This window comes from Grampus griseus (genome assembly GCF_964374135.1).
Source record: "Grampus griseus genome assembly, chromosome: 18".
Classification (NCBI taxonomy): domain Eukaryota; kingdom Metazoa; phylum Chordata; class Mammalia; order Artiodactyla; family Delphinidae; genus Grampus; species Grampus griseus.
Window position 1 is genome coordinate 71006103 of NC_139012.1, and position 25593 is coordinate 71031695.

The 25593-nt window shown below is 33.5% G+C and overlaps 1 protein-coding gene across 1 annotated transcript in view; it reads right to left on the reverse strand.

Moving 5' to 3' along the window:
• Positions 1-1388: 1388 nt before the first annotated feature.
• PDS5B (PDS5 cohesin associated factor B) overlaps positions 1389-25593 on the reverse strand; it is a 194202-nt gene continuing 169997 nt past the window's right edge. Inside the window, exons 25-35 of the mRNA XM_082675608.1 lie at positions 22986-23190; positions 20539-20653; positions 18618-18750; positions 18161-18280; positions 17089-17151; positions 16369-16514; positions 14275-14380; positions 8689-9128; positions 8488-8595; positions 5793-5928; positions 1389-4334 (exon numbers count right to left, since the gene is read on the reverse strand). Of these exons, the coding sequence (XP_082531734.1) occupies positions 4299-4334; positions 5793-5928; positions 8488-8595; positions 8689-9128; positions 14275-14380; positions 16369-16514; positions 17089-17151; positions 18161-18280; positions 18618-18750; positions 20539-20653; positions 22986-23190 (1608 nt within the window). The 3' untranslated portion in view covers positions 1389-4298. The remainder of the gene's footprint in view (positions 4335-5792; positions 5929-8487; positions 8596-8688; positions 9129-14274; positions 14381-16368; positions 16515-17088; positions 17152-18160; positions 18281-18617; positions 18751-20538; positions 20654-22985; positions 23191-25593) is intronic.

The following is a 25593-nucleotide window of genomic DNA, read 5'->3' on the forward strand; positions in this document are numbered from 1 at the left end:
GTTAACTGCCCCCAGGCCTGCAGCATAAGCAATATTAAAAGTTCTTCAGGCTTAAGAAAAATGAATTAAGATGGAAGCACAAAACTACCAAAAAAAATAAAAAATAAAAAAGTGCAAAGAAAAAATGTATGTATAAACAAGTAAGAAAACTATTGAAAGCATAGATATTCCGACATTTATAACCACAAAATATATAACAACTACAGCACAAAGAGTAGAGGCGCAGCAAATGAAATTGAACTGTTTTCAAATCCTTGCATTGTTCAGAAGGTGGCAAAAACATTAATATAGTGCAGACTATAATAAGTGAAATACAGATATTATAATCTGTAGGGTAACCACTGAAATAATAATACAACCGGGTGTAACTAAAAAGCTAATAAAAGACATAGAATAGTAAGAAGTACTTTACCTAGCCAAAGGAAGGTAGGAAAAGGAGAAAATAAAGGAATAAAGAAAAAATTGGCAAAAAAATAGCAATAAAAGCTACAGTATCAGTGATTATACCAAAAATAAATAGTCTAAACACTCTAATTAAAGAACAAAGATTCTAAGATTGGATAAAAGAACAAGACCAAAGTATAAAATGTTTACATGACATGCACTTTTAAACATAAGGACATAAACAGGTTGAAAATAATGGAACAGAAAAAGTTTTGTCACGCAAACAATAGTTAAAACAAAACTGGTTATCAATTATCAGATAAAGTAGGCATGAAGTATTCATACAGCTAACAAATGATGTTTTATAATTATAAAAGTGTCACTTCATCATAAAGACATTAACAAACCTAAATTTTACTGAATAATGCAGCTTCTAAGTATATAAAATAGCTTCTCCTCCAATCATTTCTACTCTCTATCCTGCTTTCCTTTTCTAATCTCCATACTTTTCACAGTATGACATTATATATTACTTATTGTTTTCCTTAGTCCCCCACCTCTTTGTGGAGAATGTAAGCTCCACAAAGGCAGAGACTTATTCTATCCTGATCACACTATATCCTCTGTAACTAGCCTAGCACATAGTAGGTACTCAATAAATATTCACTGAACAAATTAATAAAACTGTCACTACAGTAACTTATTGTCTTAGTGTTTACTTTTAAAGTTTATATTATACATTTCTTTTCTTCAGTTATGCAACCTTTTAAATAATACTTAGTAAGTCTCTGCCAGCCAAGATGTTGCATGAGAGGTTTAAACAAGAAGTCTGAAAAATGTTACTAGGAAATATATTTCCTCTTTATGAAACAAAGCCTCCAAAATTAAAAATCACTAAAATGTGCCTTCCTCCATTTAGTAAACATATTTAAATATATATAGATAGATTCACATAAATAAAATAATACAGTTATATATTAGCTTTCATGTTTATTCAACTTCACAGAAAATCCAAAAGTGTGTCTGAAAATTGATTATCTATCTAAATACCAACTGTTCATTACGGTGACATAATACTATGTGGTAGGGGAGATATGCCTAAGTTAAACAAATTCTTAAATTCCTGACATTCTTTAAGTGGGCAAAAGGAAAATCAAAAATCAAACTTACAAGTTATAAGAAAATACAGAAAGTAATGTAACCTTTAATACCCGGAACAAGTTTTACAGCCACATTTGTAATTTACATATACAGTGGAGATCACTGAAAAAGCTTCCTGTTGCACTGCAGCAAGAAATTTTATTATAGTGTAGATTAAACGGATTTGCTACAGAGTGCAGCAAGACAACCTCACTGAAGAACCGTAAGATCTTCATAATGGAACTTGTTACAGTGAGTTAAATATTTTCTTAACTTTTTTATACAGTATATATTTTCAAAATGAACATTATCACTGAAGAGTTTGCTAACCACTGTTAGCAATTAACGTTTTACACATACTTAATTTTACTTTAGTTACAGTATGTGGTTCTCCAAATGTTAGTACATGAAATGTTGAGTTTCAACATAATGAGATAATCCCCTAAGATGACTCAGGACATCAAAACTTTGAACATTATTGCACCTATTTTTTCTACAGAAAAATGGAAAATTTACATCATAATCCTCCCAAAAAGTGAACAGACAAGTTATAAAATCACAGACTCACTGTCATTGAACAAAATCTACAATGAAAATTTTTTGTGAACTGATGTACAGAATTAAATGTGCAGTGAAATTTGGTTAACTATGATCATGCAAATAAAAATCCTCCACAATCATTTTTTCACTGTTTTATAAAATGGTCTTAAAGATATACTCCCATAAACATTTCCGGTGCAATTTAGTCAACGACAAAAATACAAAGCTATCCCTTATTCTTTATTTTATAGATTTAAAAACATGCCTTTGTACTGCTGAAATAGAAATAGTGTGTTTGGGAGAACTGAGCTAATGACACATTTAAAAACCAACTGTATCTTGGTCCAACATTAGCTGCCTTGATATACAGCAGCCTCCCATAATCACTGGTGTCAGTACTGTTGTAGATGAAGAATAGTTAAATATTGAGAGATCAAGACACAATTCAAAACTTTTTTTTAAAAAATAAAAGGCCGTTTCATAAACATGAAGAAATCTTCAAAAGAAAAATAATCACATCAATTGTGATATACACTGGAAAATAGTAAAATGTCACTTTCCAAAATAGTTTCTTTATTATATCCCCCATCTATTATAACCAACTTGGAAATATACCTTAAACATAATGGCATATTAAATGAAAATGCTCCATTATCCATTGTGATAAATTTAATAAGTTAGAATACGATTTTCTTTTCTGATGGTAACCATGAAAAAATGAAAGAACAGCACCTGAAATACTAAAATGAATTTAGGAAAGCATTAAGTTGTAACCTATATGTTTTGGTTGAAAATACAGTTCATAAAACTGTATAAAGGATGCTGCCTTTGTTTCTATATTTTGTAGATTACAACAAAGAAAAAAGATATGCTCTAAACCCAAATATATTTCCACTTCTCCCAATCTGGACAAAGTGGAATTCCATTCGAAGTTCATAAGATTGTGAACCTACAGTAGCTCATATAGTTGGATATATCACTCCCACCCTGCCCCTCCCCCCCAGAAACAATTTTTGGCTCCAAAATAAAGTACAATAATAAACTCTTGATGAAAAACTATGTTATGGGGCAATCTATCATATACTATGGCTAAATACGAATTTACAGAAAAGAGCACATCCCATTTTCAGCACTTTTTTTCATAAACATGCAACTCACTATAAAATACAAAACACTTGCTTTCAAGAACAGCTTTATAAAGACACACTGCATCAATAAAATTTTTTTCTTTCTGATTAACTTTACACTGTTATGGAGAACTGAAACATTTCTAATGTGTATATATCAGATTTTATATTATAGTGTAATAATTTGCATTTTCTGAATATAATGTTCAAGAGGAAATATCTATACACAATAACATTCTAGACTATTAAAAACTAATTCAAACTGCAGAATTTTATTGATACAGTAGATTAATAAAAACTGAAAAGGGATGATAAAATGGGATAAAGAACTCAGTACATTATTTTTATAACACACTCTTTAAAATTATAATATTTTAAATCTCTCTCTTTTTAAAATTTTCCTTGCCATGAAAAGCCAGAAAATTCTGGGACCAATACTGAGGTGTAAAATAATCAAACAACTTCAGGACTATTCCACAGTTTGCGTGGCGTCCTCCCATCAGAGGCATTGTTCAGGTGTAATGGCAGACAATTTAGCACCTCTGAAGATTAAGGGTGCCCAGGAGTAAACACTAGGTAAGATACACAAGGGAAAGCGATCATTTTAACTCTCCAACAAATTGTGACATCAAGAAAATGACACCATTTGTTGAAAAAAAATTTTCACAGTAAAACTGCAGAGAATACAAATACAAACACTGACAGATTACTGCTTAAGATCTATCCTAACAAACTCTTTTCAAATCAATAGATCCAATAAACAGCTGGGTACTGTCAGTTTAAAGCCGCAGATAAAAGCTATACAAGCACTTTAGAAGTCAGAAACATTAAAAAAAAAGAAGAAGAAAAAATATATTTACAAGTTTCTTCTTTATGTCTACATAGCCATCGCACATTAGACTTTTTCACAAGACTCCATAGTCAATGTTATACCGTGCGCATGGCTAAAGCACGTGACCACAAATACATGAGGTCATCAGAGTAAGGTCCAACTGTCCACTCTTCAGCAGTCCCACTTTGTGCATCAAAGGCTTTACTCAGCCTGAAGCTTGACAAAAAATTATTTTTTTCAAAGCTTTCACATAGAAAGTTATTAATGACATTTGTTCATCGCCTTTCTCTTTTAGAACTTCGCCGCCGTACCTTGAAAGAAATATCACCAGATGCTTAATTAAAATGGGTACATATTAATTAGACACAGCAGTAATTATTATTATTTTTTAACCAATCATTATTCTTACATGTTCTTGATTTTCTTTGCTTTTCTTTCCTCAAAACCTTTCTCCTATGTTAACTTCCTGCCTTGACATCACACATTTAGACGTACATAATACATGAATGCCCATAAACAGCCTTTCTCAGGATAGCAAAACAGAGAACTATTTTACTTTTCTATTTAATAATTTTAAAGAGAAATGAACAGAAATCAATGCCAACAGCAAGAAAAACAATTGCAAATATCACCTTTTTACTTATGTTTCTGTAGTAAAAGAAAACATTTAATATTTATGAATTTAGGCTCACAGCTGTCTTTCTCAGAAAACAGCTATTGAGTTTGGATCATAACAACTATCAAATACATATAAATAATCTGAAATTCAGACATATTACCACTTACTGGCAAGTACTAATGAAAGCATAAAACTTTAGTTCAAAAAAGATCAGTATTAACAAGAGGAATACAAATAGAACAGGATTTTAATTTAATTAATTTACAGTATAGTTTTTCTTTGATGAAGACACCAGTCACTATGTACAACTCTTCAGCCTTATTTTTACACCCCCGTAAAACCCTTTACAAACAAGCCCAACTAGTTTGAGACCATAATTCAACATATTTATCTGTGGTCTTAATTCATTCACATAAATGCATCCTGATGCAGAGAGAAGTGCTGATTATATTAAATAGAACAGAGGGGCAGGGATCAACCCTGGGACCTGATCAAAGAACACAGGTTTCTCAAACAAAGATGGCTGGCTGAGCTGACCCAAAGATTCACCATTAATGTTAGGAAGATGACAGCTCTTACTTAAATGTGTTAGTTATATTTCTTCCAAAGAGAAAAAAATCTGAGATGTAACCAGCAAAACCATTCATTTCTTTAAAAAAAAAGTATCTCAGGAAGCATCACATTCCTACCTCTGTAAAAGAAGTGTCTATTACCAATTTTATGAATTCCAAAAGCTAATTTTAGTTAAAGACATGATTTTATTCTATACAACTAACTACTAGTAGCTAGTGGGAAACTCAAACAAATACTTACGAAACAAGAGTATATATAACAGATACAGGAAGAACTTAAATGCGTAAAGTGTTGACATCAGACTGCCACTTGTTCCTCTCTGCATTCAGTTTTAAACTGGGCATTTACACTTTCACTAGGCTACGTCTATTATTCTCACTTGGTTTCAGGTTTTCACAAAGGACATAGTCTCCACTATCTAAGCCGGCAGATGAAACACTATAAACTAATGAAGAAAAATATATAAATATTTAAAATTATTAAGTAACAGCAAGTGCTAAATGGACCTGACCAAATATTTACCAACTCTAAGTCTATATTCCACACTATTACACATGGCACTTTCATAAACACATACATTTACTGCAGAAACTTCTTCTTCCTCTGTTTCTTCCTGTGGATTTTCATCGACAGGAGAGCTACCCTGAAACACATCTACTTCTTCACTTGAATCATTTTCTTTAGTAGCGGCTTGTTTGGAGCGTCCTACACGGCTAGAGTAAAACACATGTAAAATAAAATGAACATTCTGATCCTTAAGTGGTAGGTTACTTCATAACAGGAAATGCTTTAAATATTTCACAGGCTTTCATTTATTATCATTTTTATTCTCAATTACCTTGTAAGCCAAGAAATATTTTTCTTACATTCCGAACCCTAGACAAGCACTTAATCCTAGAATCTTACATATAAAAAGATCTACCAAATAACAAGTCAGTGTAACTGAGACCAATACCATAAAGGATTTTAAAACATAACCCAAAGTCTACTCTTCCTTTTACCTTTCCCAACTCAGTAAAAGGCTGAGTTGCTCAAAGCAGAAATTTTAAGTCTTTCATCATAGTCTACAACTCTTTATCTAGCCCTAAGATTCTACTTAGAAAGAAATCTCAAATCCATTCACTTCTCTCCATCTTCATTGTTACTACATATTTCTAAACCATTCTCATCTCTTGCCTCTTGTCTCTACAAGTAATCTTTCAAAAATGTAAAAACAGCTGATGCCACGCCCCCTAGAGAGCCCCCTACGTACTGAGAGTAACTGCATAAACCTCCTTAATACAGTATATAAAGCGCTGCAGACAGGCCTTGCCTACCTGTCCATTCTCATCTCCTTCCACTCCCCAGTTCCCCACAACTACAACACAGCAATATCCTTGTCTTCCTTCAGCTCTCTGAATTTGCCAGGATTTTTCCCACTTCAGAACCTTCCAAAACAGTGTTCCCTCCACCTGAGTTCCTCTCCCTACTCTCTATCAGTCTAACTCCTACTACTCTCAAGGAACCAACTGGTCACTTTCCAAAGAGAAAAAAACTTCCCCAATTCCCCAGCCCTGTCCTTACATTCTCCTACAGCACCCTAACTTTATCCTTCAGGGCACATATCACAATTTACTATTCCATATTTATGTGTGATTATTTAATGACTACATGCCCATTTAGATGGTAAGTCCTATAAGGATAAGAATCGTGCCTGTTTCGTGCCACTATATTCCCTAGCACCTAGTACCCTCTGAAACAGGAGACACTCAAAAATATGTAATAGATGTCACCATTTAATTAAATGTATCTCTCTTGATAAATATTTGTTTTTTAATTAAGAACTTAGCCTATCATTTCTATAAGCAATCGAAAATAGATATTGTTTAATCCATACTCAAACCAATTACTCAAACGTACTTGATTCAGTTTTTCAGAATTAACAGAAGAAAATACAAGGAAAATAATACAATCTTTCTCAATTCCACTGAGGTCAGAACAAGAAAACAGACAAATCGTAACATATGTTATTACATTACCTCTAAAAAGGGGCTTCCCAGTGAAAGGAAGTTAGGTTGTTAAGACAGAATACAGAATCTCTTTCTGTATTGATTTTTTAACAGAAATGTTTGTTTGATTTAGAACACTCATGTGAGGAACTTGTGTAATTTTAGGAGGTAACATGATAATCATCTAAGCCCTTAATTTTATGAGGCCCAAACAGAAACAAATTAAAGTTACAAGCATGAAAGATATTCACCCTGTTATATTCTTGTTATAAAATTAACGACGGGAATTTAAGATGCCTTAAGAATATTTTTTTATCGAAAAAACAATGAGTTTCCATGGTTGAATACAAACACATTTATGAAGCTGCCACAAAAATGTACTTACCTTTACTTTTTATCTGAGGGAAAAATTATATGGAAAAAGGCAGGAAGTACTGGCTAGACACTCAGGTAACTTTTCCTCTTCCTATGGAATACACAGGAACAGGAAAAACTTTGAAGGTAACTGAGTATTTAACCAAGGTCTGTTGGCAACTCTGAAAAGTCAAGCTATTCAAGTATGGGATTACTTTCAGAAAAACTGCAAAAGTTCTAGTAGAAGACACGCTATTCTATTTCTACTTTGAGGAGAAAAAAGTGCCAATTTACAAATTACAACACTGATGCCCCTGTCACTTTAATAAGTTTGGACACAGATTTGTTACTGTAACTCTCCTATAAACATGTACATGTGTGAACATCCAAAACTATCTATAGATACAGATGTGTTAATGTGATTAGAAAACAAACAAAATCAAGACATCAAAAACTTGAGATCACCATGTGGTAATTTCTACAGATGTAATTTAAGAAAAATGATACCTGTTACTTTCCGACATGGTTCAAAGAATCAAAGCAAAAGTGTAAAAGCTATTTTTTAAAGCTGTTGAGGAAAGACACGAAGAAAAATTGTAGCATGGAATGACAAGGTAACGTGGTCTATACTGTAATTATTTAAAAATACTTCATCATCTCTTCAGGTACCATAAAGTATGTATTGGAAATAATAAACTATTTGGTATTCATTTATAAAGTTTTGTCTAAAACCTGTAAAAATGTACAAATGTCACCAAAGGCTGACTGAGTATCAATCACCTAGGTAAGTTTACAAAAATGTTATGTTATCTAGTGTAATGGGGCTAAATATATGGGATTTAAATACAGCCCTATGTATATTTAGAAATTTATGAACCCCTGCAAAATAATTTGAAACTGGTTTGAAATTTAATATTATTTACAACTTACACATTTTTGGGGGGTTGTGATGGTGATGGCGTTTTTGATGGTCTTCCTCGTCCTTTCTGTGGTGTGGATTGTATGGATTCAACTGCACTAGTTTCAGGAGATTCTGCTCTGCTTTGGGGAAGACCCAAATGTGGATAGCATCAAATTATGATTTATAATATAGTAACCAAATGTATGCAGTTTAGAGTTAAACATACTTACCTTTGTTGTGCTCTCCTTGAAGTTCGGTGCTGTTTACTTTTTGACTTCTGTTCTGTGTTTCCACTTTGTCTTTCTTCTTCTTCCTCTTCTTCTGCTGTTGAAGGTCCAGGTTTTTTTTTGCTTCCTTTTTTAGAAGTTTTCATTGTTGGCTCTTCTTTGGGTGTACCTCCACCAGGAGGTTTTGGTGGTCGGCCTCTTTTACCTTTTTTTGGTGGACTATTCTGTTCATCCTCATTTTCTAATATATCTTCTTTGAGCCTCTTTTCCTCAGGCCACTGCTGTTCGTCTGATTCTGAAGCCGTATGGCCTCTCTTCCTTCCACGCTGACTGCCTTTAGGTTTCTGTTCCTGTACCAACTTAGTCAGGTCATCCATCCCTAATTTCTCCTCTGAATCTGTTACAGGTGTTTTTTTCCGGCTTCTAGGTTTGTCCAATTCAGACTAGGAATAAAAGCCACAATTTCAAATATAAAACTTAGTATGCATTGTTAGTATATGTATTTTTAAGAATCAAAAAAAAAATCTGTTATCCACTTCAGTCATAAAAATGTACCTAAATAAGGTATAGAGTTCTGAAGTACATCAGAACGATAACTACTTACTTGCCTTTATTAATAATTTTCTAATTTAAAACACTATCTGGGGGTAAGAGGGTACGTTTTTATTCTTACTCAAGCTAGAGAGCCTCAAATGAAACCCCTCAAGATCAGTATTTGATTAGATTATAAATTTTTGGTGAAGAGCTATTTCATAAAAAAGAACATTCTAAATTGAATGCTTAAATAATGAACGACTATACTGAAGTATAATGGATCTGTTTTGAGTCAATTTAAGTAATCCTAATTTTACCACACAATGTATAATAAGACATAAAATATCAACTATGTTATATATATATCATGCATACACATCATAAAATAACTATTTTTATTTTATAAATGGAGGTTGCAAGATACAAAAGTTTAAACATATTCATCATTTATTAAAAATTCTGAAAACACTTCTGAATCAAAGATATCACTTCTTCCCAGATACAACTAACAAAAAAAATAACTTAACAATCAGTGACTTTCAAATTTAAAATAAAATACCAGTCTACATTCACTGAATTTAAGCACTGACCAGCAGATGGAGACTGAAGAAATTCTTCAAAGAAACCAAGAATAGTGTATATGAATTTATAATGCTCTCCACAGGTATACACATGTACATAAGACACATAATTTTTTTTTTTTTTTTTTTTTTTTTTGCGGTACACGGGCCTCTCACTGTTGTGGCCTCTCCCGTTGCGGAGCACAGGCTCCGGACGTGCAGGCTCAGCGGCCATGGCTCACGGGACCAGCCGCTCCGCGGCATGTGGGATCTTCCCGGACCGGGGCACGAACCCGTGTCCCCTGCATCGGCAGGCGGACTCTCACCCACTGCGCCACCAGGGAAACCCAAGACACATAATATTTATAGTACTAAGTTAATTTCCAAAACGTCTGTTCCAGTTCACATTCTTAAAAAAACAGTGAAAAGAAAAATTATCTAATTACTTATAATTTTTTAATATGTTTAATTAGTCACTTGTGTTTCCTGCCTGTGAACTGCCTAATTATATCCTTGGTATTATGCCCTTTGTCCATCTGTTTATTAAAGTCTGAGTTTTAATCTAAATATTCTACACTTTTGTGTATATTTAAATTTTATTTCCTATTTGTTATGAACTGAATTGTGTCCCCACAAAATTCATATGCTGAAGTGCTATGATACTATACTACTTGGAGATGTGGCCTTTGGGAGGTAATTCAGTTGAGATAAGGTCACGAGGGTGGGGCCTTCATGATGGGATTAGTATCCTTATGAAAAGAGACACCAGAGAGATCTTGCTGTCTCTCTCTCCACCATGTTAAGAACACAGTAAGAAGGTGGCCATCTGCAAACCAGGAATAGAGCTCCCACCAGGAACTGGATTGGCCCACACTTGATCCTGGACTTCCCAACATCCAGAAATGTGAGAAAATTAATTTGTGTTGTTTAAGCCTCCCAGTCTATGATATTTTATTATGGCAGACTGAGCAGACTAAGACATTATTGTATCTTGTTTTAGAATAGGATGCTGAGTTGAGGTTCTAAACTGTTTTTCCTACTTCCACTGCCAAACAGACATCTAATCAATTTCAAAATCACTTATTTGTAATGCTTCCTTTATTTTGCATTATTTTTCAAAAAATAATGTGGGCTTCCCTGGTGGCGCAGTGGTTGAGAGTCCGCCTGCTGGTGCAGGGGACACAGGTTCGTGCCCTGCTCTGGGAAGATCCCACATGCCGCGGAGCGGCTAGGCCTGTGAGCCATGGCCGCTGAGCCTGTGCTCCGCAATCGGAGAGGCCATGACAGTGAGAGGCCCGCATGCCGCAAATAATAATAATAATAATAATAATAATAATGGTTCTGGGCTAATGTAACAACAGTGCAATATTTTACTAATTATAGCTAAGTATGTTTGTGTTTGGTTGGGCTGATCTTATTACTCCTCTTTTTTGCATCCATTTTATTCTTCCACATGGACTTAAAATCACACTGGAATTTTACAATGATATCTTCATTTAGAAAGAACTGTCATCTTTTTAACTCATTTTTTCCATGAAGGAATATGGCATGTCTTCTCTCTCTTCTGTTTCTCAGTTTTGGTATTTTCTCCACATAGGTTCCCCCTACCTCTTTTTAAGGTTATGTTTAGATCCATCTATCTAATTTCGTTGTTGTAATGGCTAGTGTTGTAAAGTAAATCCCCTTTCCCCCAAGTGTACATCTGATATAAAGTAAAATTACCAGAGTAAAATTATAGTTACATATATACATACATACGCCTACACTCTTAGTTTTTCAACTGCTTCCCTTATTTTTTTTAAGAGTACAAAAATAAAAATAAATTTGTCTCTTCTTTTTCATTGTCATACTTCTGGCTCCTATTTACTGTCTTTCAGAACTGGTCAAATATTCTAGAACAATTTTAAACAACAGGTTGTTTTGTTCCTGAGTTTTAATAAGAATGTTTCAAGTATTTTGCCTTTAAGAATAATAATTTTGACTAAATCACTGACTACTGATTTAAACAGATAAAACTTTTAGCATGTTAATGAAGTATCCTTCTAGTATTAATTTACAAAGAGTTCATATTTGTCAAGAATGAATTCTAAATTTTATTTGTGTCTGCTTGGCATGATCTGAGATTATCTTGTTAGTATTTTTATTTGGGATGTTGATTTGCTTTTTATTCTTTTTAGCGTTTAAATTATCCTTGAAATCTAGGGGAAAATAAAGCCCTATAAATAACTGGTTTTAATTTGTTAGTATTTATCTAGAGTTTTGTACATAAATTAAAAATTACCTGTCATTACTTATGATGGGAAGAGAAACATTAAAACTAAACCCTCCAATTTTCAATGCTACAATTCATTCTGACATCCAAAGATCTGAAAAAGTGGCTGAATTCATTTATGCTCTGGAAAAGGTTGTTGGCAAACCCGAAATTCAATGTCTGTTTTCTTCAGAATATCATAAAATAATCTAAGCTTCCTAAAGCACTACATTCTCTAATTTTTCATTTTGTACCGTATTGTTTTCAGAACAGAGGGGGTATAAAATTGAGGTTAGAAGCAGGAAATGGAGAAAATATGTTATTTGTAAAGCTAAATATTACAATACAAATGTATATGAAGAATAATTCCTTTGCAGTGAAATTTCAATGTGAAGCTCGTAGTACATAAAAAAGACGATACTCTTTCACCATAATCTATTGGTCTTTAAATTGAACTTCTGTCTCATAATGCTCACCTCTTTGAGAATATTTCAGTTGAAATGAGCTTATTAATAAGGTTCTTCTGAAAATGGATGCAATGTTACACAAAAGACCGCCAAAGGCCTTCATTAATTATATAAATAAATCTTAAAACTCAGAAATTCAAAACTGTTCTATTAAAAATAGACTTCAGGGTTTCCCTGGCGGCGCAATGGTTGAGAGTCCGCCTGCCGATGCGGGGGACGCGGGTTCGTGCCCTGGTCCGGGAGTATCCCGCATGCCGTGAAGCGGCTTGGCTCGTGAGCCATGGCCACTGAGCTTGCGTGTCCGGAGCCTGTGCTCCGCAACAGGAGAGGCCGTGGCGGTGAGAGGCCCGCGTACCGCAAAAAAAAAAGACTTCGTTCTGCATTGCTCCAAAAGGTAGAACTAGATATGGAATTTATAGGCTAGCAAAATATTAACCATGCTTCCTAATTAAGGGGGTAATGGGGAGGGAAAGGAGGCAGTATATGTGGGTATGGGTAGCCTAGTTGAGGTTTCCAACAAATGAGAGAAATTATAAGCTCTCCACTTAAGGCATTTTCAAGCACCAACTCTCATAAATGATAATGAAGAAATTTCTGCACTAAGTGAGAAGCAGGACTAGAAGACATAAATACCTTTTCCAACTCAAAGATTCTTCCATAAATCAGGATAACAGGATTCCTTTCTGGCTAAGCAATCAATTTTTAATTCTGTTTGGGTGAAAATTTTAAACAGCCAATAAAAATCCGAATTTATAGTATAGTTAGGATTTAGTAAGAATTTTAGAATTTTAATTTTTTTAAGTGGAAAGAGAAACAATCTGCTAAAATAAATTACTGGAGAAATCTGAAAAAAACTGAAAATAATTTAAACTTCTTGGGATATGTAAGCTTGGGCCAGTGGAAGACAGGAGTGCAAGTTCTATGTCAGAGAAAGAAAATGTTTTTATTAATAACCTTTTGCCTCTATTAATCGAGTAGATTAAAACATTAACTTTCATTATTATGATAATCATTAATCAAAAATATTAATCTTTATAACAAAACAGCAGCAACAACCATTCATTTGGGCTAATTCATTTATTCTGATAAACCTTACTAGCTAAGTATCCACACTTCACTGATAAAGGAACTCATTCAGGGAACCTAATGGGTTATTCAAGAAATGTTTAGAGCTAACCTCGAAAGTCAAAATATACTCAATTATTAATGCCATCAGGTTGTGTTGCAATACACAACTGTATTCTGTATCTTTACTAAAAGTACCAAATTTGTCTTCAAATGACATTTATAAATTATGCCTATCACACACACATCAACATCATTGCTATTAAGATTTTAAAACTAAACAAGGACTTTATGAAAACAGTAGCATTTCCTACATTTACTAGAAACTTACTTAGTAATTAAAGGCTCAAGAAATCAACTAAAATGAAGGAAACTTTAAGGACCCTCATTCTAGCCTCCTTCTCTAAGGCTAAGCCTAAATTTACTGTGTTTAAAAAAAAACCACAAAAGCCAAGGAGTTCTGAGTATGGAACTGGCATGTTTGATTCCAAAGCGCTAAAGAATAAAGATTGCTTACTAGAATGACAAGAAACACAAGAAGTTCAATATACTTAAATTACATGGTAGAGGATAATTATGAACTCACATTTGTGAGTAAAATCAGATGTCAAACTTGAGAGTAAAATTAACTGGTTTCAGTGTAAAAATGATTATTTACATAGTAAAAATAATAATTATTGTACTTATTATAAAATCAAACCAAATATCTCACCCTTACAAGATCAGAGTCGTCTCTCTTGTCACTTTTTTTCCCCGGCAAAGGTGAAGACATTGTGTAATCTTCATTTTCACTGTGATCCATTTCAGAGCTATCAAGCCTTTTAATATAGACATTTGTAATTGTTATTACAATCAAATAACCTTAGAAGTTTTTCCTTTTCCCTAGTGTAGCTTTATAACTTTATGAGGAAAAGTTTCATTCTTTTCAAAAAGTATCCGGTTTTAGTATATTTAACACCATTTGGCTATTTTCCATCATCTTCCCTTTTCATCCCTTCCCCAGATTACTATTAGCTGACTCCAAAGTGGCATTTCCTACCTCAATTCTAGTGCCTCTATTCTCCACCAATAATCTGGGCAATCTTTTAAAAGCACAAATTAGACCACTAGACTCCAGAACATCTTCCAGTTTTACTTAAAATCAAACCCAAATTCCTTACATTACCCACAAAGTCCAAACATAATCTGGGTACCTCACACCTTCATCCCTGACCATTATTCTCTCATTCCTACTCTCCAACCAAATTGATCTCTCAAACACACCTAGCTCATTCCCTTAGAAAGAATCTTAGTGAACCGATGGGATTTGGAGAAAAAAAGCAACAGAGGCTGAAAGAAAGTTTAACCAAAAGTAAAGTAGGGAAACTACAAGGCATTTGTTGTGAAAAACAATGGGAGATGAGGACTGGGTAAAACTATATATTGGTCTTGAAAACAAACAAGGGAAGCCAATTAAGATTTCCAAGCAATGGAATAACCTGAAAACATAGCATTTAAAAAAGATTATCTAGCAGTGACATGATATACCATACGCAGACAGAGGAATAAGAAAGGGAAATATCCAAATACTACAGTAATTAAAGAAAGGGAATGAATACGATGATAGCAGAAAAGAGAAATATTAAATAAACATTCTAGAGAAAAATAACTGGCAAAACTTATTAGCACAGGGGAAAAATCAAAGACAATTTTGAGGCTCTTAGCCTAGATGGGTGAATTAGATCATCTTTGATTATAACCAGGAATTCAAGGAGAAAAGCCAGTAATTTAGGAAATGAGTTGCTGGAAATGTTTTTGGTCATGTTAAATATGAGGCCATCCAGTAGAAAAATGTCTAAATGACATAGGTAAAGAACGGTCACTTAGGTATCAGCCACTAATATGCATTAAAACAGGAATCTAGAAAAAACAAGAACTTTAGATGTAATTTTTGTTTTAATTCGATTATACTATATATCATTTACTAATTTATTCATTACAAGGAAACTGATAAGACATTTTAGAATGTCTCCTCCCTTCTTTACTGATTGGTTATGAATAGTGCAAAAGACAACATAATCTTTCATAATAACTTAGCAAAATGAATAAATGGTGGCAGTTTAGCCTTGTACGAGGCTCTGCTGCTGACAAATGGTATGCTAAGCCCCATGCTAAAACCAGTTAAAGTGTGATTTTCCTTTTTTCTTTCTTAAGAAGAAAAAAAAAAATCTCCTGCAAAGCATAATTCAAAAGTACGTTTTTAAAATATTTTTTAAACAAAGAAGTTTATATACGTACATGGTAAAAGAAATTCAAACCATAACAGAATATAAAATCACCTCCCTCCTACACTAGATTATTGTAAACACTATTAAGACGTTGTGTACTGTTCCCCAAATTTTCTATGCATATACAAGCAAATGAAAATACAAACCCTTCTTAAAAACTCAAAAATACTTTACACTGTTCTATTCTTTCCCTTTTTCACTCAATAATATATTGTGGAAACTCTTCATATGAGCTCATACCTCATCATTTTTTAATGACTATGTATTCCATTGTATGGATGAACTAGACATTTAGTTTGGAAACTAGCTTATGTCTACCAACAACAACAAGCTAAAATATGAAAGGCTAAGATGGAGTACCTACCTAAATGAGTAAGCAAATACATTTAACTTATAAATGGCTACCAGTGTTAAAATAGGAATGTTCAGCTATGCACTGATATTCATTCACTGACATTAAATGTAAATGATGTTATTTTAGGTCTCATAGCCTTGATGGAGTCCTTAAATGTTAAGTATGGTATTTCTTATGTACTTACCTTCCTTTTATTCTTCCAGGAGAGCTTGGATTTGAGCTGCTGCTTGCATTGCTTACAGTTTCCATTCGTGATGACTTTGTCTGAGATTGTTTGCCTGCTGATGAAAGCGGCTTATTAACAGCTCCTAGAACATTGGTTGTTTTAGGCTGAAATGAAAAATGCATATCTTTCTATTTGATTAAAACCAAAAGAAGTTTAGATGTAAAGAAACATAAATAGTACCTGTCAAAGTATTTACATATACAAATCATGAAAAACTTGCCTATCCTTAAGCAAAATAAGAATAAGAATTATAAACTGAATATCACTGAACAAAGACTATATAAACAGAATAATAGTTAAGTTTCTTAGTTACCTGCAGTAAAAGGCTTACATAGGAAGTGAGAGCACATAAAATGTATAGTCAAAAATGAAAACTGATAATTAGACTCTTGCTAGGGAAGGACATAAGAGGATGTCTTTTTACTTTCATATTTTTATCTTAATATTACAAGATAAGATATTTGAAAGAACGTCTCCAGGGTTTTATCATAAGCTAAAAAACAAGTTCTATATCTCAGCTTCCATCTATATAGTAAATATAACTATTTCTTACTAGTAAATAGAAGATAATACTTTTGATGTATCAATTTTTAAAGAAATACTAAATAACATGATTATGCCAACAGTCACACTAAAATAAACTACCACATAAAAATTAAAACAATTTTCAAAACATACTTTTCCAGGAGTGAAAAACGATTTCATTTCTGGAGGCAGATAATTTTTGGTGTTACTGAAGTTCTACAAACAAGGGAAAAAAAATAATAGTCAATGACTACTGAAGTACTATATCTAGGAGGTGATTCAAAAGCCAGCAAAGCATAGAGCAGCTTTTGTTTTAAAGTACATTATAAAATACATATTTGTTTAAACTAAACAGTCAGTTGAAACACAAAATTTTAGTCACTGATTTTAAATGCTGTAATAAGCTTAAACTAACCTCGTACTAATTCTAGTACTAACACAACATATTTGAGCTCTAACATGCTAGAGCTCTAAGAGCTCATCAGCAAACACATGCTTATGTAATAATACTCTCCAGGGAAGAGACTTCGTATACTCCTATTATCTTAATCACAAAAAGGTGAATGCTTAAAAGCAGACAGTCCCTTTTATTGGGTGAACTTACAGGACTGTTCTGATCTCTGTAAACTGGGTAAGACGTTAACCGGTATTTTGCTTTAAAAAATAAGAAAAAGGTAGTGGCTGTTTCCTCTCAGTTACTTTAACAGGCTTAGATGCACTATAAAACTCCAAGAGAGATTCTAAAAAACACCTTTTTTAGTATCATACAATATTTGAGTTTTCTGAGAGTGGTTTGGGAACATCCCTGTAGTGTTCCCAGGGTCTTGGGCCTGTTTAGTGTCAGTTCTCTGCTTGTTTCTTCATACCAGTTAGAAATCTCAAGGGCTTATCAGACTATCCCTATCAGCATTCTCCTTCCCATTTTGGATCAATGGCCATTATCTCATAGATTTACAAGCTTTGATCATTTTTGCCTGTGCTCTTAGACTAGCATAAAACTTGGAATACAAACTCTAGATCATCCTAACTCATCTCGGAACTTATTTGTGTCCTCCAGTTTGGCCCATATTCTGGTCTTGAACCACACTGTTAAGACTCACGGCAACCTTTTCATGACATTAGTAGTGTGTCACTTCTTGATACTGATTCTTCGTGATCTTCCCACAACCTAGTGCTGAGAATACATTTTATTTCAACTTATACAAACAAATCCTAAAATAGCTACCTTGTCAGGTTGGGTGAAAAAACGAGCTGGTAGTACTGGGTCTTTAGGAGATTCCAAACTATATGTGGTGCTTTTTGACATAATGATATTCATGGCAACATCACACACAGTATACAGTTTCTGCAATGGTATTAAAAGAAAATTAGGTACTTAAATCAGTATCCTAGACTCTGAGAATTATTTGTAATTCTAGAACATGCATTTAGTATGCAGTTTTCAGGACAATAGTGTAAGTTAAAAGACTTACTCTATTATTTTCGTTAGTTTACTAGTAACAGCATTATTACTAATTCTATATTAATTCTATGTTAGTAAGTCTAATTACTACTAATATGAATACTACTATTTATTATACTACTAACAGAAAAGACTGATGTTGTCTACAGAAGTTTCATACCCTATACTCAAATGCTTGAAATCAACATGGAATCATAACTATTTACAAAGAATTACATACTTCATTCATTTTTGCATCATCTGGTCCTTGAGCATCTTTTGTTTGTTTAATATTTTCTACCATCTTTCTGATAAATGCATGACTGTTATTTTCATTTTTAGCCATTAATATTTCCAGAACAAACCAAAGACACCTAAAAAATACCAAGAAAAAAAGAAAAAATTCACTGTTAAATACAGATATAATTCTAAATATAAATGTAATGAACTCCAGGAGCAGGAAAAATTAAAAAGAAACAGCTGTAAATCAATAGAGAAAAAAAATATGTCACATACATATCACAACGTATCGGCAATGTACGTGCGAGGTCGTAATACCCCTTCTCAAAGTCTCACTAACTTTCTTAGGGAAGCAGGTTAAAAAGAAACAGAAATGGTGGAAAGAATGAAGTGATCTTAATCCCTGGCTATGACAGGAAGGGAAGACTGCCTAAAGGAATAACTGGGCCATAGATAAAGTGAAGTCTCAAATATTCAAGACTGACTGTAGTCCTGAATGGAAGTCTTCAAGAAAATCTAACCACCTTACTCAATAGTAAGAATCTTCATCAATAAATCTGAGGAAAAAGTCATGGCTGACAACTCTGTATACTGTTTTTGCTTAAAGAAAGAAAAAAATAAAAGAAAGTGTCAGTACCTCAGTTTTAAAGTTAACTACATTAAATTCTACTCAAGAAAAAACTGAAAGTGCTTTGTCTCTGTGTTATGTAGACAGAATGGGACAGAGGGATAGCACAGAGGAGAAAATGGGAGAAGAGAGAAATGTGAAATAAGGTATCATTCTAGAAGGGAAAAAAGTAACCTTTGAGACCTCAGGCACAGGATAAGTTCTTCTGGTGTGGCTCTCTGCTGCAATGGAGATCACTCATGGCTGTACTAGGGCAATTTACAAATACCGCCCAAAATGTTTAGTAAATTCCAAAGAATATTTTATCTATTTCAAAAACTAATGTGTTCCGATAAGGAGGAGTGGCTAAAAGTTGTCATTAGTTATATAATCACTCTAACACAGAATTCATTTTGGGAAAACTAATTGCTTATTTTTTAAAAATAGAAACTGTGGCAAAAAGAGGGTAAAATCGTTTTCTCTTGTCATGAGAAAGTTATCAATAATTTAATTTTATTCTCTTGAAGCATCTCAAATATTTAACTATAAAATATTTCTATGAATCAAGAAACCAAGAGTTATTTTCCTTTAATAAGAAGCTAAAGGCATGAGAAATTAATTTATTCAAAGCCACAAAGGTCATTCTTTATTGTAACAGAAACAGGGTCTCATCCATATTTTAAAGAACTCTGGTAGTCTTACAAAGACTTCTCTAAACACCGTTATATTCCCCTATCCCACACCCAGGCATATATAGTCTTCTGGCCTCTCAACAAGAATCTTTGAAAGAACTGTTAACTGTCATAAACTTTAATTAGACAATCACCAATGAAGTAGTAAGTGGGATCAGTTGCCTGGTTATCAACTTGGCCCATTATTAAATTAGACTATTCTCTATTCCTTATAGAGGAAGATAGTAACTGCAAAGAAAATGTGCTTACTATGTGAATAAAAGAGAATATTAATTCTCCCCACATGAAAATCTATACAGTGTTTCAGAAGAAAGTAGGAAAAGATAAGAACTGGAATGGAAACTCTTAATGGGTTGCTTCAATAAAAAAGAAATGCCAGACTGGTAGAGAAATATGTCAGTAATACAGTAATTATGCTAAGTTGTTTTGGGAAATTATATAAGAAATGAAACATGAAGAGATGGTATGAAAAAAGAAAAATAAGAGAACAAATAAGGTAAAGAACCTGAAACTCCTAAGAAATGAAATAAATTTAATATACTAATTATAACTGAGATTCCATTATCAGCAAGAAAGGGAAAAAACTTTCAGAAAATATGAAAATGGGATGGAAAAAGTCTTACTCTTTAACATCTTTAAGTTGTTCAATATCCTGTACTTTGACATAATCTGGGTCATGTGCCAAAAGGTGAATTGTATATGGAACAACATACTCGGGTAGAAGAGACAATAATTTTTCTGAAAAAGAAAAAGAAAAAGAAAAAACAAAACAAAACAAAACAAAAACAGCCAGGTTAGAAAACCAAATCTTACTCATTCTCTTTCTCTCTCTCTCTGATACTATGTTTCCTGCATCCCAATAGTTTACCACAATATGACTGGAAGAAAAATATATTAAAATGTCCAGTGTTGAGGTACATCATAAATTAAAGTTTATTCATTCATCCATCATGGCCAATATTGATTTCCCTACTAAATGCACCATGTGCTGAGGCTACAAAGACAAATATTTCAATTTTCAATAGATATGGGAAAAAGTGACCCAAACTATATTCAAGACTAAGGAACATAAGATCTATTTTTTTTTATTATTAGTAACTCTATGTTCAACACTCCCTTGTAAGCTACAGAGCAAAATGAAAAAAACTAGTAAATTTTTCAGTTAGTATGACACAAAAACAGGAAGTAACGGTTGATACTATTTGCTATTATTTGTAACATAAGAACAGATATAAAGGAATAGACATTGTTTCTAGGGCATTTTAAATAACAAACATCTTTTTAGTTTAAATTCAAATATTTTAATATTTTGACTGAGATCAGCATATTCCATTAGAGGTAGAATGGAAGTCCTAACTAGTTTTAATAAAGGTTACTCAAAAGACTAGGATTCATATTCTGAACAATTCTTTTTATATTTCCTCTCTCAAAATTTTAAATCAGATGTTGAAGCTAGAGTATAATAATGTATGTGTCAATAAGGCACCAAGTTTTCTTTATTTCTACTGCTGAACTCAAAGAGAATAAGTTTGTGTGTAATATCATTCAGTTCAAGGTAGGTACAGAAGAAAAAAGTAACAAGGTTCAAAAGTCAGTGAAAAAGTCTGTCAAACATTTATTGAGTGCTTACTCTTTTCCAGACCTTCTATTTTTATTGGGGCTATTTTAAATATAAAGATGCATAAGACTAGATAAAAACCTCATACTAAAGCATGGACAGGACAGAAGCTATACTTCAATGTGGACAGTGCCCTAAAATAAAAATAGCTAACAACTACTGAGTACTTCTTTGGACCATGCATTATGCCAGGTGCTTTATACACATAACTTTTTAATCATAATCATAACCACCATAAGCTATGAGTAAAACTATACCAGTCTTACAAAAAGGAAACTAAAGCTCAGATTGCACAAGTAACCCGCCCAAACACAACCAATAAATGGCAGTGGTGGGATTTGACTCCAGAGCCCTCATTTTTTCTAAGGTGAGGTAGGAACAGAAAGAAAGAGGGTCCTAGTGATGCGGTAACACCAAAACTGTATTTTAACAGATTCAAAAGGAGCAAACCACTCTCCTTCGTTTTGTTTGTTTGTTTGTTTGGACAGAAGGGGGACGCAATTTCCAGACAGAGTTGACAACAGAGAAAAAAGATGGCGATACAGATTTCAAATAATCCAGAGTACAATGAGCACAGAATTCATAGTCAGGAGTAGCTAGAGAGAAAGCTTAAAACTCAGGCTGAGGGCAAACTAAAAAGGGCCATGCTGATGAGCTTCAACTTGACCCTATGAGCAATAAGCAATCGACAAAGGTTTCAAGCAAGGAAGTGATGTGATCTCATCTGTTTTAGAAAGATAATTTTGACAGCGGTGTGGCACAGCTGGAGGTGGGTCAGAGGCAGGGGAACATTTACAACAGGGAGTTAGTTAGGAGTATATAAAATAATCCAAGTGAAATACAGCAGTGTAGGAGAGTTGAGGAGAAATATTCAAGATATCCAGAAGAAGAATTAAGAGGATTTAGTGACCAACGAGAGGAAAAAAGAAGGCGTGAAGAATGCCTCTGATTTCTGACTTGCATAACTGGATGGATTTTAATGCTGTTGATCAAGTCACAGAAGTCAGAGGGGCACAAAAACTAATAGTGTGGATGGGGTAAAGTGAGCAGATTTTAAAAAGGCACACAGGAACCCGCTATTAATGTCAGCTACAGGTGAGGACAACCAATAAAGATCGAAGACCGGTACTTTTTTAAACTAAAAGATAGTACTTAGACAATCTACATAAATGTACCGCTTACTGTTTTATTTACCTCCAAAGTCACTGATTTTTTTCCCTTGGCCTTTTAGTCAGTTGCATAAAGAGCTATGGGTTGATATTTAAATACCCATGCATTTATATTTTAAAATGACCTATTAAAAGGAAAAGCTGCTATTGAAAAACAGTAACAACTTCTTATTTAATGAGGGCAAGTTAGAATATAATAAATAACAGTAACATCATTTTGTGTTCTATAAAACTGAAACTGGCAGGATGGGAAAGTACACTTTTCATTTTCATATACGCTTACCACTAACAGCTGCATGCTGTTTCAGATACTCGCGTCTCACATTGATATTTTTTACCAGACACTGCCTGGCATGAGCTCTTCTTTCTTTTACAGGATCTTTTGCACAAAGTGCACAAATGGCCATATACTCAAGTGGAAGCCGTAATCGGGAAAGACCTTTGTGCAGTTTCTGAGCAAACACTTGTCTTACTTGATAGCATTCATCCTGAAAGACACAATTATTTAACATATTATCCACATGGTACCAAAGAGTAACAACTTTAGATATGAAATTTGCTATATCAAGTAACCAGAAGGGTAAACATAGCAAGTTTACCCACAATCACTGCTTCTGTTCACAAGACTGAAATGTGATAAGTTAATATCAAGGCTGGAGTGACCACCTGGACCCTAATAACTACCAGCTACCTGGTGTTAGAACATATTGAATGTAATCTTAAAACAGATAACACTAGTAAATATTAATCCATCCTAACTTAAATAAATGAGATGTGTAAAAAAAAAAAGTTTGAACACTATCTAATATTTAGCTTTTTCGTTTGCTGAGCAAGATAAAACTGTCCAATTTATATATTTTAGTCCTATCATTTAAAAAACTATTCAGATTAAAATGGACAACTCTGAAGGCAAGAGTTACTAATTTCAGAAACATCACATTACTTTCAGTTCTATAAATGAACCAATCTGTTCATTGCCACTGTGCCGGCTTTCTTCACGCTCCCCACTCTCCTAGACCACCCACCTCCACTCTCCTAGACCTCATCTTTAACGACAGCTCCTGTATCTTTCAGAAATCACTGAGGAATCTGTATCCTGCATCCACTTCTGTGCTCCCTTAGCACTCTGTGCTTATCTCCACCACAGCCTTTAGTATACAGTATGAAAACAACTGGTTTATCTGTCTTATCCAGTGCTGTTTGTTCTTTGAAGATGAGAACGACGTCTTTATTTTTCTTTGTGCCTCTAAACCTAGCACAATATCTGGTACACAGATTATCAGAATTTTTTCTAAACTACAGGGAAAAGCTCATATGACTTTTGAGCCATATACGAGACATACAAAGACCTTCTATGACATAAAAAGACTTTCATTATTACACCTTACACTCCACCAATGAACATAACATGTGGTATGTTTCATATTATTGCAACTTTATGTCTATTTCTTCTATCGAGAATATAAATTTTGTTTTTCTTCGAAACCTAGGGCATAACATCTTGCCCTTATCACTAAATCCCTATTTTGGGTATCTTCTTTCATTTAACTTAAACTTCAGTTTATTACAATACCAAATACCCACTTTTAAAAAAGTAGTCAAGTGCAGCCACTATGGAAAACAGTATGGAGGTTCCTCAAAAAACTAAAAACATAGTTGCCATATGATCCAGCAATCCCACTCCTGGGCATATACCTGGACAAAACTATAATTCAAAAAGATACAGGCACCCCTTTATTCATAGCAGCACTATACGCAATAGCCAAGATATGGAAACAACTTAAATGTCCATCGACAGATGAATGGATAAAGATGTGGTACGTATATACAATGGAATACTACTCAGCCATAAAAAGAATGATACAATAATAATTCCATTCTTTTTTATGGCTAATATTCCATTGTATGTATGTGTGTGTGTGTGTGTATGTATATATATATATATATATATACATACACACACACACACACACACACACACACACACACACACACACACACACACACCATATCTTCTTTACCCACTCATCTGTTGAAGGACGTTTAGGTTGCTTTCATGTCTTGGCTATTGTAAATAGTGCTGCTATGAACACTGGGATGCATGTATCTTTTCAAATTAGAGTTTTTATCTTTTCCGGACATATGCCCAGGAAAGTGGGGTGGGGGAGGGATGGAGTGGGAGCTTGGGGTTAGCAGATGTAAACGATTATATATAGAATGGAAAAACAACAAGGTCAAGGTCCTACTGTAGAACACAGGGAACTATATTCAATATCCTGTGATAAACCATCATGGAAAAGCATATAAAAAAGAACATATACACACACACACATACACACATACCTGAATCACTTTGCTGTATAGCATAAATTACCACAACACTGTATATCAACTATACTTCAATTATAAAAAAGAAGTAGTCAAGCTTTCACAGAAATATTGTCTATTATCTACCCTCATAATCCACAAAAGGAAGTTAAACTTATCTCATTCCTTCCTCAGTATTACTCCTATAGGGAGAGGAATTTTCAGTATTCAATTATTTATTACAAAAATACCCAATTACAAACTATGTAAGTAAAAGTCAATATATCACAAATATATTCACAAATGAACAGACCATTCATTAAAATATTAAACAAGAGGGAGAGGAACAAATTAGGAGTATGGGATTAATAGATACAAAGTACTATACATAAAATAGAAAAGCAATAAGGATTTACTGTATAGCACAGGGAATTATACCTAATATCTTGTAATAATCTATATAGTGGAATATAATCTGCAAAAGTCAACCTGAATCACTAAGCTGGTTACACCTGAAACTAACACAATATTATAAATCAAATATACTTCAATAAAGCAAACAACAGAAACACTGAATAGCACTC